General features: G+C 39.3%; 1 protein-coding gene across 9 annotated transcripts in view; it reads left to right on the forward strand.

Annotated features, from left to right (window-relative positions):
* The window catches only part of Eya1 (EYA transcriptional coactivator and phosphatase 1), a 137,656-nt gene that overhangs the window by 74,023 nt on the left and 45,086 nt on the right, over positions 1-18,547 (forward strand). For all 9 annotated transcript variants that reach the window (XM_038347576.1, XM_038347577.1, XM_038347578.1 and 6 more), the window contains one exon: positions 608-691. In XM_038347576.1, the coding sequence (XP_038203504.1) occupies positions 608-691 (84 nt within the window). The remainder of the gene's footprint in view (positions 1-607; positions 692-18,547) is intronic.

Raw genomic sequence — 18,547 nt, forward strand, 5'->3', positions numbered from 1 at the left:
CATTTACAGAATACCAAGTATAAGCATGTTCAGGTTAGATACAGTTCACTTTTCTAAGTATCTCCTTTGCTGGATGCAGAACTCTTATATGCTGAGAGTCAGTCGCACAACCTGTCCTTCTGACAACTGCCTAGCCACTAACATAAGGTGAATGAACTAGGTAAAGCTTCAACTTATGTGTGAAATGTTTAATATTTAACTCGATTAGAATGAACCACAAGAGTTCTTCTCATCTTCTGAGGTAAGGTCTACTTTGAATGGCTTTCAATTTCAGAGCCTTCCCTAAAAACTTATAAGCAGACTAGTTTCAACTCATTGCTCGTCTCCTGGGAACTGAGTGGAGCTATAACTGCAGGAGAAAAAAAGGCATGCGTTCTATCTCTCTGTATATTTATATTGACTTTATGTAAATGCTTGTCCTCTTCTGTCTCATTCAAGATGAGACCTGAAAAGCTGGGTGATACCCTTAAGAAGAGCTGTGTTTGAAAAAAAGCTTAAGTTCTGGTTTTTCTTTTTTGTCATTTAAAAATGACAATGCCATGTCAAAATTAACTGACAGCCGTTCCCAAGCAGAGCAAAGGTGCACTGACTCAGTTCTTCCCTTTAGAGAGTGTTCATCTGGGACTTGGATGAGACGATCATTGTTTTCCATTCCTTGCTCACGGGCTCCTACGCCAACCGATATGGGAGGGTAAGTATGGCAAGTGCCAGCTCTGGGTGGCAGGAGTGCAAACATGCTAGCATTTACTTGTTAACTTTTTTCCAGTGGATGGCGTTTACATTTAAGATGCAAAAAGTATCATGATTTATCAATGTGGCCAAATACACACAAAAGACAAAACGCATAAGGGAGGGGGGAAGAATGATTCTTTTTAAGTCTTAAAAAGAAGACAGATTTCATTCAGTTCATGCTTATTTCAGATTGCTCCAGTGAGAAAAGTGCTGGGATGATATTGAAAATATGTAAGAGGATAAGAACTTTTGGGTGTGCTTTTTCTGCTGGCCCTGTCTTTTATTCTTAAAACACTGAGTGGGGCAAGTGTCACTTGCTGTTGTCTGCAATGATTAATAGGGTTGGTATTTTGCTTTTAAAACATCTATTATGGATACTTTTATGTGACCTTTTGCTCTTGGGGCTAAATTAATGTAAACAGTATGTGATAGTAAGTGCCTGAATGACAGCAGTACTAATACACATGTATTAGAGTTGTTTAATGTACATAGGATGGTATTTCTTCCGGTGAATTGGTAAAGATTAATATCACAGATTACCTCCTATTAGTGAACTGGTTCTTGGGTTTCCTAAAACCTTAGAAATTGTTTGCAGTATGTTGTTTGTTGGTTTTAAAAGACTTTACCCATGCAAAACCATGTAATTTGAACTGGACATAGGTATTTTCTAAAGTTATCCTGAATATATTTTTCTTAATTTTTAATGGCTAAAGAAATAGAGGCTTCTGTTGTAGGAGGGTCTTCTTTCTATGTGTTGCTTTCATTGAAATAAAGAAACTGCCTTGGCTTTTCGGTAGGGCAGAATTTAGATAAGTGGAGTAGACTGAACAGAATGCTGGGAGAAAGAACGCAGAGTCAGGCAGACGCCTTGGCTCTTCTCTCCGAGACGGATGCTGGTTAGACTCATGCTGGTTAGCCACAGTCAAGTGGAGATACAGATTATTAGAAATGGGTTGAATCAATATGTGAGAGTTAGCCAATAAGAGGGCTGTAGATAATGGGCCAGGCAGTGTTTAAATGAATACAATTTCCATGTAATTATTTCGGGTAAAGCTAGCCGTGAGCCGGGTGGCAGGAAGCAGCCTGCCGCTCCTTTTACAACAGGCTTTGGTCCTTGAAACTAAGAATAGTTTGAATTCCAAGAAAATAAATTCAAAAATTAATGAAACAGGAGAATTATCAACATCAAAACTGACACTGTAAAAGGTATTAAGCTTTCATTTAAATATAACCACATATTCATTTTTCAGCAGATACTTATATCAATAAATATACATTTAATACCTGATATTAAGTCTGGACGTGAAATTGTACCTTAAGCATCATAGTCCAAGTTCCCTGTTAACCATAAATCTAATTGGAGCTCTTGGCATACACATGTGCACACACATTCTTCTAAGATCTTGACATCCCATCATTTGAGTTCATAATCAGTGATAGATATGAAGCACCAGATATCCCATCTTATTGTTAAATAAGTTCTCTGTGAGAAAACATTGAAAATTATGTCAAAGAAACCATCAGTACAAAAAATTTTAAAGCCTCTACTAGGCAATGAACACACAGGAAGGATTTAGTAAATTCTACTAGGGTTATTGGTGGTGTTTATTTTTGTATTAGTGTTATGATTATATCAGTCTCTAGTTTAAAAAAATCTGGTACATAAAAGCTGATTATAACCTCCAAATAGTTAGTAGGGCCTTGACAATCATCTTAACCGAGCCACAGGATGCTCTGATGCTTTACTCCTAACGAAGAAAGCTGGGATGAACAGCTGTTTCCATGGGCAGCATCTGGAAACCACACAACAAAGCACAAGCCTTAAGAAGTTGCCACCAAGGGCCACACTGATGCTAGAGAAAGTGACCACTATTCTCAGAGCCACCAACAGGACCAACTTAGAGGAAGGCAGCTGGCAGAGAAAGCCAATGTTCTGGGAGAACGGGGCAGAACATAAACATTGCAAAGCTTAGGACCAGAAGTACCTCAGACCCTTGTCTGATTTCCTCCCAACCATTTACCGGGCATCTTCTTTGTGCTGGATGCTATGACCAGCCTGTTGTCCTTGCTTGGAGACAAAGATACTGCTAAGGCTCTTGAGAAGCAGCCAGAGCTGTGCAAGAGAACTTACTTCATAGTACCCATATTAGGGGGCATCAGAATTAGGTAGAAGTTGTTCTCAAATTAGATAATCAATTCTTGAAAAATATGAGGTTTGTACAGAATTCTTCTAAACAACGAGAATAACCAAGCAGCCTGGAATGGCTTTCACCTCTTTTTTTCCCCCAGAGTCTGAAGGTAGCTTACTGGCAATATGCCTCTTTTCGGAGTGCAGATTTACTTATGTTCTTGACCATTGTCAGGGAAGTATGTGGCTCCGCCTTCCTCTACATGCATAGAAAGAAATGAGTGCCTGACAATGTGGTAGCTGTTCTGTCTCTATGGCAACCAGATACTTGAGAAGTAGCTTAGTCACAGTAGCTTAGGCAACTCAATGAGTGGGTCATTTAGTAAGGGGATACAGGATCTGGTAGATATAATGCAAAATTAGGGCATGTTGTAGCAATATATAACCCCCTCCAAAGGACTGAGTATATCCTGCCTTCTGTGTAATCCTAGCTGTGGGAAGAAGGCATTCTGGGTTTTATACGGAAGTGTTGTTTTGTAACAAAGGTGGTAGGGCCAAAAAGAGAAGAAGAAAAGGGTATTCTGTACAACCTAGCTAAGGCCGAGGTAAGAAAGAACATATTAGCAGGATGTAGATTCTGTAGGTGTTAGCGTCATTAGGGTGTTTCTTTAATCTCTATTCTAGCTACTTTTGTTTCATGCATTTTCAAAATCTGTTTCCAAACTATATCCAAATTCCTGAATTTCAGTAAAGAAAAATGAGCTCTTTTCCCCCATAGAACGTTCTCCTTAAAACAGACAATGTAATCCAATTTTCAGTATTGAATTATAAACCCCAAACTTAACAGTATTCTACTTACTATTATGTCAATGATGACTCAAACAGGGTCCTTGCTCATGAGAAATTTCTGGAAGTATCTTTACCCAAGTGCCTGATCCCTTCCATGCTTCTTTTTCCTTGTTACTTAGTAGCCCTCCATCCTGGAATTTTGACTCGTTTGGATATGAAGAGTATTACAACTCATTCATTGCTTTATGAAAAAAACAAAACATAAACACTTAAAATAGGAAAAGATGGCAGAAAGCTTAGCAGGTTTAACTCTGGTCCTGTACAAACTTTGAACTGTCTGATACTCATTGAGCTCAACAATGATGCCATGAAGCTCCCTTCCTAGGCTGAGGCTGTTTTGCTTGCTTTCCTTGTTTGTGCGTTTGTTAGCTTGGTTCCATTGTTGTTGTTTGAAATAGAGTCTTATGTAGCCTAGGTTGACCTGACACTATCTATGAATCCAAGGGGGTACCTTGAACACCTTGGTCATCTTGCTTCCACCTCCCAAGGGCTTGTTACCAGGGTTAATTTATAGATTAGGAATTGACAGGATTTGGGATCACACACAGAACTATTTAAAACAGAATATTATATCTGGCTTAAGTTATTTAATAAGTACATATATTTGAATGTAGATGAGATTTTATTGTCAAAAGCAATACAGCACCTACAACAATAGTAGCAAATCCTTTGACTTAACTGTGAGAAACAACAAAATTCTTGAATCCTGCCTGGCAAGGATGCCAGTGAGTGATAAGGCAGCAGTGGTTTCAATCTCATGAACTGGCAGTATGTGGCATGTGATGGAAATTAGAGATTTAAATTCCAGTATCTCTGTCTCTGTCCCAAGCTCTTGACCTTGGGCAGGTTATTTATTACAATTGAGAGTCAAGTGCTCATCTGCAGAGCCAACTGCTTGGCTTGTAGGCTGCTTGTTTAATATAATATTTATATTAAAGCCTGAATTCAAAAGCTTGAGTTCAACCGTGTCTTATTGATGGCAAAAAAAACCAATAGTAATAAAGCATGCCACCTGCTGAACTTATAGATACCCCTAAAGGATTTTTTGTAGAATATGCCCAGGTTCTAAGAGACTCTTGGATATCACTGTGACATTGTACTGTCTGAGCCTCTCTAGTGGGTGTGGTCATTTAGTACATGGAGCGGGAGATGTGGGAACAGTTTTTCTAGACCATTTCTTCTGGATAGTTTAGTTGTCCAGTGATAAGAGATGTTCCTTCTTTTGTTTGAGGGGACAATGCTAAACTCCCAAAAGGGTCCGGGTACTGACAAGTGTTTTCTCTACTTTGGAGCAAGAGCAGAGCCACAACCATGTCATAACCATTGTGCCATGCTCCAAGAAAGCCAGACCTGTTCATTCAGAATCTGAATTTCACGCAATTAGCGTGCCTCACAGGTTTTCAATATCTCGACCCTATTCCATAGGTCAAATATATTCTACTTTGAAAGCTCTTTAAGCCAAAAGGCTTATTTCATTTTTGTAAAGTATTATTTTTAAAATAAAAAACATTAAAATGTGTCAGAGATGATATAATCCTAAAATATTTATTTTCTGCCCCTAAAAAGAAAGGTGGTCCCCACTTTATCCTCTGCTCTGAACTTTGGATTGATTCCTCTTCATTCTGCCTTTGGGGAATGGGGATCATGGTAGTACTCTGTAATCAAGCCATGTGGGCATCAGCTATATGAACCTGGGGTCCTGGGGAAGATGAGTGTAGCAAATTCATTAGAGAAGATGTAATGTCATTTAACAAATAGGCTTACTATGTAATGGCACAAACACAATTCAATGTTTGTCTCTGAAACATGGTCTTATGTTGCTCAGGCTGGCCTCATACTCACTGTGTGGTTGAAGATGACCTCAAACCTCTGAACCGTCTGCTTCCTCCTTCTGAGTTGTGGGCAATGATGGAGATCCAACCCATGGCTTCTTGTATTCTTATCAAGAATCCTAGCAACTGTGCCCCATCCCAGCTCCAAGATATATCTTAGTTAGCACACTGTTAAGTGTATATTCCGGGCTTTGTTTAAGTTTTGGGATGCAGAGTTCAGCATATAGAGATTTCTGGGATTGTTGTCATTGTCAGCAATCAGTCAACAGGGAGGAAAAAGGAGCTGTATGAATGACGCACTGTAGACAGGGCTAGAGCAGCCTCAGTTCTGCCGTGATGGCTCTCACTGTACACAGAAGGAAAGAGACCATACTTTAGTGACTGGGTAGCAGACGCAGCAGTAATTCTTAACTCTGACCAATGAGTGAACCTAAAAATCATTTCCACATCCCATGGGGCCTCTAGTCACACTAGCAGAGAGCACCAACTCTATATCTGCAGAGCTGGAAGGAGATGAATACCTCATAGGAAGATGTTCTGGTTTTATTTATTTATTTATTTATTTATTTATTTATTTAATTTTTTGGTTTTTCGAGACAGGGTTTCCCTGTAGTTTCTAGAGCCTGTCCTGGAACTAGCTCTTGTAGACCAGGCTGGCCTCGAACTCAGTGGTTATTTTTATTTTTATGTTAATGGGAAATTGGGTTAAAATGAGAAGATACTGCCTGGCTCCAAATACAACCTCTGGATGCTATGTGATGACATAGAATATAAAAACCTCGACATACAAGAATGAAAAACAGCATTTCCTTGAACATCAAAGACATGCCCAGCTGAATGAGCCTCCTCTGCCTTTGTCTTCAGCCTTGTCCTGAAGCCACTCTCTTTCCCTTTATCTACCAGCAATTTCCTCCAAACTCAGAACTGTAGGCAAAACTAATGTAGACAGGGACTCATGAACTGGCTGCCTTCATCAGTACACATAGCCTTGCTTTCATTGTTAAACACTGTGAAATGGAAGGCGACTAGTGAGCAGAAGTCCTACAACTTCCCCACCATTGTCCACTTCTGCCAGCACCAGCCACCTCCCTTCCCCTGAAGCTTTTCAACAAAAAAATAAAGTAAAAATAAACCCACCTTGGATTACAGTCACTCTGCCCCCTTAACATCCCATCTAAAATATGAAAGCAATCCTAGAGATCGCTGGAGAGCAATGCAAAGCTTCCAGAAATGTACTGATGGGCACTTCATGTCCGAGATCTTATTTCTTTTTTAAGGGTCCAGTAGATAGGATGGATGGACATGTATATTTTATTAGAATAGCAAAAAAAACATATAGAGAAAAGAAAGTATATCTATAAATCATGGAGGAACAGCCCTGGAGAAAGTGAACAGCAGAAAATGTGTTGATATGATCACGAAACTGGTGCAAGTTCATCCAGCTTCTTTCATATTTCTTATCCAGTTGCTTTCTTCATTTATCAATGAAGAAATTTGGCAGGGAAAAATTATCTATCTAGGAAGTGCATCTGTTACCAGGCAATAGCAGGAATATAACAGAGTCTTTAAATTGGCCCGTTGCCATCAAAGATGAGCTGTGGGTATAATTTAGTGCCAATCTTACACTATGAGCAGGGATACCATGAGCAATATTGCACACTATACTGATAGGATGAAATTGTACAACTGAGATTAATACAATAGCAAAAAAAATCATTGTGCACTGCTTAGGGTAGGAAGGAATTAAGATCTAAACGGGGCTGTAACACTAGAAAGGAGAATTAGATAGGGGAGTGATCACAAATGAGATCTTGATAGGTCCTTTGATTGGATTTAGTGGTGAGTCTTGCCCTTGGCATCTCGTGGGCCTGACTATGGAGGCCAATTGGCTAGGTTCACACCAGTGTTCTTCTTTTCCCTTCCTCTTTATACCACGTCTTGGCAATTGTCCCGTGTTTGGGATTCAATGGGTTTTCTCCACAACTGAAATTAATCTTTGCCAAGGTGACTTAATTCTCTTAATTCTCTAGTAGGGTATTATTTCCACGATGCTGAAGGGGCATATTTTAAGTAAGGAGAAAATTAACACAGGCTGGGGCCAGGTAAAATCAGGAAAATGACCTGATTAGCAACATCGTGGGGTTAGATCTTCTGTGTTCAACTCAATCAAGCAATATTCCAACCATGATTTGATTTTCAAAAGTGTACAACCTCTCATGGATTATTTCCTAATGGACAACAGAACTACATTCAACGCTCCCAGCGTAGCCTTTCACCCCAGCTTCCTGATGAGAGGGTCTTCCCACTCCAGACAAAACCATTACTCCCTGGGTGCCTCTCAGGTAGAAAGAGAGACTCCAGTGGGGGACTTGAGCCCTAGAAATAGCACATCCTACTTGAATAACATTTTTATAGTGTTTTGTAAGCGAAATAGCATTTCACAACATTCTTCTCTCTTCTCAGATAAGTGAGCAATTTGCAAAGCTTATCCCCAATTTCTGCCCCATGAACAACTAGCAAGGAGCCTTAAAATAAACCACTTCAGGACGGAAAGTGCCCGTTCCTGTTCTTCAGCCTCTTTATCTTCCAAAACAAAAGCTCCTGAATAGGGAGAATTTTTAAATGACAGCCAGGCCCTGTTTGTGGATGTAATATAAGCATTCTAAATAAGGGATTGTTTAAGGGGCTTAAACACATTTTTTTCTTTCATTTGATTGATATTCCCCAAAGATCTGAGCTTGATTTGAACATACTTAGCAAGATTTTTCACATTGAGCAACAAATCCTCATAAACCCGCTTGCATTGTTTGCCTCATGCCTCACTGGGCCCATCAGTAATTGCTGCTTATGCAGCTTTGCTGCCCACGTAAAACCAGTACAGATAGCGTTTAATAACCTTAGACTCACTTGCATGAATTCAAGATATGAGTACATATCCAGAGGACCCGCTTGGAGTCTCTGCAGGAGTTGAACTGTCTTATAGAAGCTCTTTTTAACCTATGATGAATAAATAGCAAATTAAAAAGTGTGATATGCTTAATTTTGTGGTCCAAAGCAATACATCAGTTGTTAGGAATTGGCATAGACGTGATCTGAAGGAATAGTAGGATATTCATATAGGAATACATACATAAATTATACAGTGGACATCATCCACTCATTTAAAACATACTTGTACATTTAAAATGGAAACATGATAATAATGTGAAAAAGAAAACTCAGTTTTTTGGTTTTTATTCTATTTAATTAACTTATCATTTGTTTGGTAAGTTATTCTGGTTTTTAATTAAACATGGCTTGTAAGTCAGAGGTTCATCAAAACTTGAACAACTTTTCAGGCTACCCAAGTAATGAAAACTGTTCATCCATGTTTTGGTGCTATCTAAAGATAATTAATTCCTTATAATAAATATAATAAAGATCTTTATAATAAAACTGAAATGACTTTTGGATGAGTCTATTGAGATATTTGGCTTTGTTTATTAAATCAATCTTAAAAATCTTGGAGTGTATCTTATAAAATGCAGTTCCATATAAAGATTGTTTGCCAGAGAAATATCTAAATTTAAGCTTTGTAAACAAAGGAGAAAAGATATTTTGCTTCTATCCACAGAAACATTCAGGAACCCACTTGTAAAAGCCAAAAGCAAAACAGAGTTTCCTTCAAGTTTCTGTCTTTGGTTGAGTCTCGAGGGGCAGCAAGCACTGAGCCAAGAGTTGGGTTTTTTTTTTTTTGAGAAAATGAATAATAACAATTTTCTGAAGCAGCCTCAGTTCTGTGGGGGTTTGTGTTTACCCCTGAAAATGGAGTGTCATGTCGCCTGAAGCTGGCTGGTGAGGGGCATTACATTCTTCTTGCCTTGGCTGTTTGTGACCGCTGTGTTCAATGTACAGCTTTCCCGTCTCCAGCAGCAGAAAGGACATGGTTTTGTGGGTTATTTACTACACTGTGCCTGGTGAGTGTGCTTCCCCTGTGCTGGGCAGGTAGACAGCTCCAGCAGTGAGCACATGAACTGATCAGACTAGTGGAAAGGAGAGCCAGGAAGGAAGTGAGCCCTCCAGAGGCGCTCTGATTGCCCTACAGTGTGCTGGGATGTGTGGTGTGAACCGTGATCTGGCAGGATGGTCCAGCTGGCTCTGGATGGAACTCAAGGTCTCGGAGATGAAGCTACTCAACTGGTAGAAGTAGGTCTCCTCGTACAAGGCTATCTATCAGTAAGACAAAGTGTGTAGCTGCTCTGTGCTTTCTCTAAAAAGCCCTGACATCCATCCACTTTCTGATCATGTCACCAAGCTGTGCTCCATCTAGAGTGACCAAACACCCTCTGTGACACCATGGCTCAGCTGTTTAGTCTTAGAGAACTCCTGCCAGCTCTTTGCCTTGGTGTGTGAAAGCTAATCGTACGGCCGTGATGCAATACAGTGTAACTTGCTGATGAAGTCAAGATAATGGGGAATGAGGAGCTAGCATCTTCAAAGAGTGCTTATTGACATGATAGTTAAGTTCAAATACTATGTGCAAACACTGAAATTTCAGTAAAGACATAACTGCAGCCACGTTCATAAAAATGGGCAAAAATATAAGGATAGAAGCAGGGACTCAGACTTAGGCATTGGAGTCAAGCAAGTCCCAAGTAACCACGAACCTAACTCTACCCCAGAACTCCAGGAGAATTTGAGGTTTCATTACAGTATGCTATTCATTGCTAATCTCCTATTAGGACTACCTAAACTTTAAGACTCCAGCAAAAGAATTTGTCTGGCTAGAAATAGTGGCTGTACCCAATATTTAGCCTTATATCATAGAGTAGCTTGAGTATGGTTAGTAGTCATTAAAACATCCATGAGGTATATCAGAAAATTGTACAGCATAAGTGTGGCTTGCTCAAGGACATAGACAGAATCTTCAGGGCTATAGCCACTCTGGTACCCAGCACACACACCTCCCCATGCCACCATTTCAAACAAACCTAGTCTGAGGTACTGGCCTGTGCAGTAAGAGGCACATAGGAGCTTCTTATAGAGGTTGCTGAGGGATGAGGAAAGCTTTAACAGCCTGTCAGTGGTGTGAGATGGAAGCGGTGTCACCCCACATAACTAAGAGGGAAGCTGCATGGAATCCGCAGGACTAACAATGGCGAGAGGCGTGCATCCTGTGTCCCTGTGTTAGCCATGAAAAGCTCTTCCTAGGGGCTGCAAATGTTTGCCTAGTGAGAAATCCCTAGTGCTTGAGGGCAAATGATAGCTCTAGTATTGGGGCACTGGGAAGCACTCAGAATCTTTGGGATCTCTGCATAAAAAAGCAAGCGAACATACAAACAAAAACCCACTAAATGCCAGAGGTCCTCTAGTGTAACTGTGATTCCTAAGACACTAAGATTTATCCTCTGTGTCTGGTAGCCTTGTAGCATGATGCCAGCATCATAAACGAGTGAGATGAAGAAGCTGGGGCTTGAGCTCAGACCTCAACATTCCTCTGTTTCCAAGGAAGCACACTGTAGGGAGAAACAAGCCAAGATGTCACAGGCAGAACAGACTTAGCTCTTGGGCTGTGTGAAGCCTCTCCCTTCTGGGTACAGGTTACTCACGTCCAAGCATGCCGTTTTTTCATGTGGGTTTTGTAAGTCTTTGTAAAAATTTTTTAGATGCAATTTCACATTTTAAAAAGTCTTTTCAAACCGAAGGAAAAATCAATAGTGTCCCACATTCTGGATTGAATTAAAGGCATTTTTTCTAGACATCATGGGTCTGTTACCAGGTATAAGAATTCTGTTTCTTTCTCTCATTTCATGGATTGCCTTTTCAATTCAGTTGACTGTGCTCTTGGATGCATATAAGGTTTTAATTTTAAGGATGCCGAGTCTGTCTGTTTTCTTTTGTTGCCTGTTTGGTGTCACATCAAGAAATCATTGCTATACTCAGCAACTCTAAGGCTTTCTCCTGAATGACTTAGAATTTAGCTCTTACATCTAAGTCTTTGATTTATTTTGAGTTAGAATCTGTGTATGTGTTAAGGTAAAGACCCAACTGTGTTCTATTGCACGTGGCTATCCATGCATAGAAAAGACTACTGAATGGACTTACCCCTGCCACAAATAAGCTCACTATATATGCAGGTATTTATTTGTGGTCTTTTCTATTCTGCTAGTGTTAAATTATACTTATTTAGAAAATATATTGCTTTCTTTACTGTGGCTTTACAGTAAATTTTAAAATTTAAAAGTGTAAAGTTGCTAACTTTGTTGTTATTTTTAAGATTGCTTTTTTTTTGACTACTTAAGTTCCTTCCCTTAAAGGCCCTTCTACATTTTAGGGTGTTTTGTTTTTTATTTCTTCAAAAATAATGATTTTTAAGGAGTACACTCACTTTACATTAACATCTTGATATTGATCTTATATCTATGAACTTGGGATATCTTCCTATGTATTTCTATATTTTTTACTTAAATTTTTCTTTTAATAATAATTTCCAGTTAATCCTCTACAAGTGCTGAGTGTTTTTTCCGTTTTTTTTTTTCATAGCTACTTGCTTACTTTTGTAGTTTTCTTAATTTCTGTCCCACATTGAATATTAGTGCATAGAAACACTATGATTTTCCTGTAAGTTGTGAGTTGTGAAACTACGCTGCCTTTATGATTTTGGTGTTTGTCATTTGCCCTTGTTGAATCACTCTGCTCAGGGCTTCCACTACTGTGTTACATGGGTGTGGCCAATACAATGTCCTTGCCTTATTGTTGACCCTAGAGTGTTCCTAGACATTAACCACTACGTGTAATGTCAGCTGTGGCCATGAGGTGTGTTACCACTAGGTTCTGGTCATTCTCTTCTACCTTTAGTTTGTACAGTTTTTGTTCAATAGTTTTATTCATTTATTTCTGCAGTTCATTCAGTTTCTCTTGTTTTTCAATCTGTGTGTTCTTATTAAATCCTTTTTTTAAATTTTTCTTTTTAAAATCATGATTGCTTCTGTTGAAGTAACCAGATCGGCTGGCTGTCTTCTAAACTTATGATTTCTTGATTCCATCTCTGTGGGATATATTCCTTCACCCCATGCATTTCTACAAACTGCTAACTAGAATTAGAAGCTTAGTCAGATTTGACTTATTGCATTTTTCCTAACCTCTTTCCCCTTCCCTTCCTCCCTCCCTCCTCCCTTCTTTCATTTCCTTCCTTTCTTCTTTCTTTAGGATTTCAGTCCCATTGGTTTGGGTTTATCCCTCCAGGAACAAAAAAAGCACATGTCTGGTTGTTGTACTAAGGTCAATTTTTGGCTTGGACAAACTCTCCCAACAGTCCATTATGGGATGTTGTTACTTAGCTTTTCTAATAACTCTTTTTTTGTTTATTTGTTTGTTTTTCAAGACAGGGTTTCTCTGTAGCTTTGGACCCTATCCTGGAGCTAGCTCTTGTAGACCAGGCTGGCTTCAAACTCACGGAGATCTGCCTGCTTCTGCCTCCCGAGTGCTGGGAGGCGTGAGCCACCACTACTTGGCTTTTAATAACTTTTAATAACCCCATTTAATAACTGGTCACTCTCATGGACTCATAGGTGCCATATGACTTTATGTCTTTCCAATGATAATAATTTACCAGCAATATTTTCAAGCAGCAATTGTGACTAATCTTTAAGTATGCTTGATACCTGATATCTCCTCAGGAAGTTCTAATCCATGATCTATAGTAGCTGAGCCTGACCAGACATTTCTCTGGAGGTAGTTTCTTTACAAGTCTCAACATGAGACCAACTGTCCAGCAAAGACTTAAGTGCATTTATATGCTAATCCTGATCAGGAAGATACTGTTCACACTAGGGGAGATCATTAAGGTTTCTGGGAGAGTTGGGGAATGGGATAACTTTATCTGTGCTCAGTTGGCTGCAGCAACTAGAATTACTTGTGGGGTGGATATATACACTTTATTTTATGGATAATTGCCCAAAGATGTTAAACTTACCCTTTGATGAAGTGGCCCAATCCAAATTGCATGTGCTTTCTATTGAGTTAATCAGGACAATAGATTCTTGATACAAATGCCCTGAACTGATTCTAAAAGATTCCATTTCTTACTCTTGTTATTTTTTGTGCATATTATGGTATTATGCTGGTATTCTTAAAGAGACTCTACAACCTTATATTTTGATCCTACCACCAATAGGACTTCTAGAATCATACATTACTAATAACCTACAAAGAAAGAATTGTTTAGAAACTGTTCAAAAAATTTTAAGGGTTCTACATTGAAAGTCCCTCAGTAATTATTGTTGTAGTCATATGCCACTACCAGCCATTTGTTAATGAGCCTAGGGAGACATGGAGTCAACTAAGAGTTATATAAAACTACTACAAAGGAACCATGCTCCTTGGCTATTTAAGCAAACATTTTAGTGTTGTAACTTTCTTCTAAAATTGATTTTTTTTCTAGGTCAGAATATGCTGTTAGATATTCTTGTGATATTTTCAAGCAAATGTGTTGTGATTACCTTCCCACTACATCCTCCCCCTTACCCCTGCTCCTTCCATAGCACCCCCAAATACTTTTCCCCTTTTGGTTCCCATGAGTCCTTTTGCCCACCGCCACTCTCTATTACCTAATATTACCATCTCTTAATCTCCTTCAAGACTGTTTTTAGACTTGTATCAACATGTATGTATATACTTCTTGGATTTTTTTTAAATGAATTCTTCTAGATTCATTGACACAACTTCTCTTCCAAAGTTCTTAGATCTTCAGGGTATTGAACACCATTGCTAAAATCCCGGAATTATGTCAACTTTATGCTGATAAAAAAACACTGGAGTGCCCTCAAGTTTGGCTGGCATATTTCGGGAGAACTCATGGCAGTTCCACCTAAGAGTAGTTAAGCTAAATGTTCTCAACTTAGCTTCCACCAAAACCAGCGTTCTATTGACTAGGCTCTTAAAAACATCATGGTCTCAGAAAAACTGAAAAGTTGTATAGAAAATTTGTAGAAAGAGCCTTGGTATAATAACAACAATAAAATTGAACTCATGATTAACATTAACATTAGCACTGGTGGGTGACCATGTTTCTCAGCTTTTTAACATGGTAACAAGGCTTGTGGTTTTGGAAGCACTTACCCAAGAATGATTAGCATGGTTGTTTTGGATAGGGCAATGGATCATGGTAGGAAAATTTGATAAAGCTAAGCCAGTCTTTATATGTTTGAGAAATGAAAGAAAGGGTCACACTATCTACTTTGAATACATGGCCCACATGACTTGAGGACCTCCCAGTGAGGCTAACCTCATGAAGGTTCTACCAACTTTCTTCCAGTGTACTATCACTATGGATCAAGATGTTATCATATGACCACAAAGAGCTCTCAAGATCCAAACTATAGAAATTACTCCTTATGTCTAGTGAAATTCAGAGGATGGCCTTCCTGTGATATCTATTACTTCTAAAAACCTTAGACTTCATATCCAGATTGAATGTAAAATACTGATGGATCTCTTGTAGCCAGGGCCTGGAGTCCGGGGTTGGGCTACCACACAGCTGTGGCTATTAATATTAGTGGTAGAAATAACAGTGGTAGTAGGAATGGCCTCAGTTGCTTATACTTTGGCAGATAGTGGTCTAGAACTTCACCTGTATTTTTAAATTTAATTGGCAAATAAAATGGTTCTACTCCCATATTACTGCAGAGCCTAGTGGGGAAAAACAAATAGAGATGCTGAATCAAGTGTGGGAGAACATGTTCAGCATAATCATGAGGACACATGTTGGTCAGAAAACAAAATATAATAATGTGGGAGAACTCTGGGAGATCACTGATGGCAGGCAGATCCTTTGCCTCTGTCATATGGTGAAAATTTTCAGCAGATCCACTTGTGTTACTATTATGAGATAATTAGATATATCTATACACATAATACATTCAAATTCAGATGCTTTTGTGTATTGGAACTTATATTATTTGAATTGATATATTTGAGTTATATTTACAGGAAAGATTAACTGTATCCATTATAGCAAATATATAGCCAAAATATTGTAGGTGTTAGACCTCTCTAGTGATCTTCTGAAAAATGTGTTTTGTGGTAGAAACCACAAACAGGGCACACGTTGGAGAAGAAAATAAAAATGAAATATGTATTGGTCTTTTGCTTCGAATATAATGTTTGGATGTTTGATAAGAGAAGCAGGAGAAGAGTGACTTAGGAGACAGACCCCAGCGATAGACACAGCTGAAAACCACAAAGCAAAGAAGTAGAAAAGCATAAGACAGATGCAAAGACAGTGATGAAGTGTCGGGATGCTGTGTTTGGCTTGTTGTAGGGATGGAGAGGCTGTTTATCAAAATGCCTCAACTTGAGGATGGTTGGGTGCTACTCTTGAGTAAAAGGGATGCCTCAGGTTTAGGAGAATATGATGAACTTAACTTGACATATGTTGAGTTTCAGTTGCTTTATGGTCATCCCAGGGGAAGTGAACAAGAACTGATAGATTTTTGATCCTATAGTCAACATCTCAAATCTGATATGGTTGGGGCCAAGAGGGTCTTTGGGTCTCACAGTTTCCTAAGTTAACTGTAGAATAGATAAGACCAGAGTCCCAAGGATAAGTACCAAGTGATGGATGACCAGATTCTAATAGGATGCCCAGAAAGATTGATGGTGTCCTTAACATCAGAAGAGGAGAAATGTCAAGAGAGTAAGCCAGTGGTGGTGAGTGCCCATGATGGTCAAATGGGGCCATGGAAACATTTGATAATTAATTTTTCTTAGAATGAGATATTACTTTGAAAAGAGGGAAGAGCTCTAACTTTCTCACAAGTGGTGTGAAGGAAAGTAGTCCTTTAGACACGCTGAGAAGAGAGTAGACAGCAGCAGTGAATGCCCCAGATGGCCACGTGGAGAGATGGAAACATTTGGTAAGAAGTTTTTCTTAAAATGAGATATTACTAAATTTTTCATAACTGCAACCCTGGAATCTGTTATTGCAAGAATAGACATATTTCAAGAAACGTGAAATTAAGCCAAAGGCATGGTGATTTCCATGTCTCACTTTTGGTCCAAGAATGTGGAGAGTTTGTTTGTTTTGTTTCTCCTTCTAAATTTTCCAAAATAAGTCATCGAGCCAAGACTAACTTATTAAATGTCTCACATTTTATTAACATCAGGCATGTTTGAAAATATAATGGTATTAAAATAATATTTAGTGTGATAGGAAAATAAAATGTGTTATAATTCTGGCTACTCGAATTGTATAGGCAAACCCATGCAAGCTGTCTGCCCACCCTTTTGCTGATCTCGCTTGGGCAAAGCCGCTAGTGTGAGGTGTCTCCGTACTTGACAAGACAGCTTCCATGCATAAATCTAGCACTTATGGATGTCAGGGAGGAGGGATCTCCTAGGGCTCTGCTTTGCAAACTGTTAAATGAACATGAAAAACATCAAAGGATGCTCCAGGAAGCAAGAAATATATTTTGCCAAACCTGTATTTCATTTTTTTGGATTTTTACATAACAGCTGGGGAAGTCTAAATGTGTATATGAGGGAAGTGTGATTCTACTTAAAACATGTCCAGGAATACTGCTCTCCACAGACCTCCTTCCTAGTCTAAGCTTCTCCCCTCTTTGCTCACTGCCAAAGTGTGTTTTTGCTGTAGGAAATGTTTCTGAAACAGCGTCATTAAATGGCAGGTATAAAAACCATAAAAGAATGATAATAACGGCCAGCAAGCTGTTTCTGTAATTTATGAAGACAAGTTAAAGCACACTATATATTAACAAACAATAGCGTGATTCTTTTGATGCCCATGTAAATAAGCAAGCATATCAAGAAGAAATAGGGCTTTTTACAGCGGCAGTATTGTGGTACATGTATTTCACGGTTGGCAATTAAATAGATGTGGTAAGTCTCTACCCTTGCCACATGAAAAGACTTGCTGGCAGGGTTCTACGACAAGTCAGGGTGTTTTCATTGGCATGAAGCCTCTAGAGCAATGGTTCTCAACCTGTGGGTCATGACCCCTTGGGGTTAAATGACCCTTTCACGGCGGTTGTATATCAGATATCCTGCATGCCAGATGTTTACATTACGATTCATCACAGAAGCAAAATTACAGTTATGGAGCAGCAACAAAATAATTTTATGCTCGGGAGTCATCATAGCATGAGGAACTGTATTAAAGAGTCTCAGCATTAGGAAGATTGAAAGCCACTGCTCCAGGGCCCCTGTACACCTTAGTCTGGTGTTCTGTTTTAGAAACAGCCATTTGAATGGCCCTTGTTGATCAATCCTGTCCTGGATGTTTGAGCATTACCGTCTTCCAGGACATTTACTGACAGAATCCTTGTGAACAATTTCTTCTGAAACTAAGAGGAAATGGGTTAGTTGTTTGTTTGTTTTACTTGTTTGTAAACTATTTTTTAAATTATTGTACAATATGAGAACTTTCTTCACTGCTAGGAGGTATTAAACAGACCAAGATAAGGAAGGTAACCTCCTGGATGACCTGACACGAGGTGTGTGGGAGCTGGTTTCATTTCTCCAACTCTTGACTGTAGAGTCTCTGACTCTCTTCCACTGTCGGTCTAATAGCTGAACAGTAGAGAGACCAAGGATGCTATCCTTCCTATTTGCAGGCTTCTTCCCTTCTGTAAGTAGGTGGCGTTGGGGTGGAGCTAGTGGCGTGGGTGGATCTGCTCTGCAGCCCCTGCTCAGCTGATTGGCCTGAGAGGAGTGCAGAATTTGCTTCGTACCCCTCAGATTTCCTGGTTTGATGCTACAAAGAGGAGCTGCTTGTCCGTCCTGGCCAGCCGGCTAGCTTAGCCCCAACATAACCACATAGAAACTCTATTAATTAAATCACTGCTTGGCCCATTAGCTCTAGTTTCTTATTGGCTAATTCTTACATCTTAATTTAACCCATTTCTATTAATCTGTGTATCGCCACGTGGCAGTGACTTAGAGGGTAAAATTCCCAGCATCTGTCTTTGGTAGATCCATGGCTTATCTCTGCCTCTGCCCTTCTTTCTCC

The sequence above is a fragment of the Arvicola amphibius genome, chromosome 11 (assembly GCF_903992535.2).
Source record: "Arvicola amphibius chromosome 11, mArvAmp1.2, whole genome shotgun sequence".
NCBI lineage: Eukaryota > Metazoa > Chordata > Mammalia > Rodentia > Cricetidae > Arvicola > Arvicola amphibius.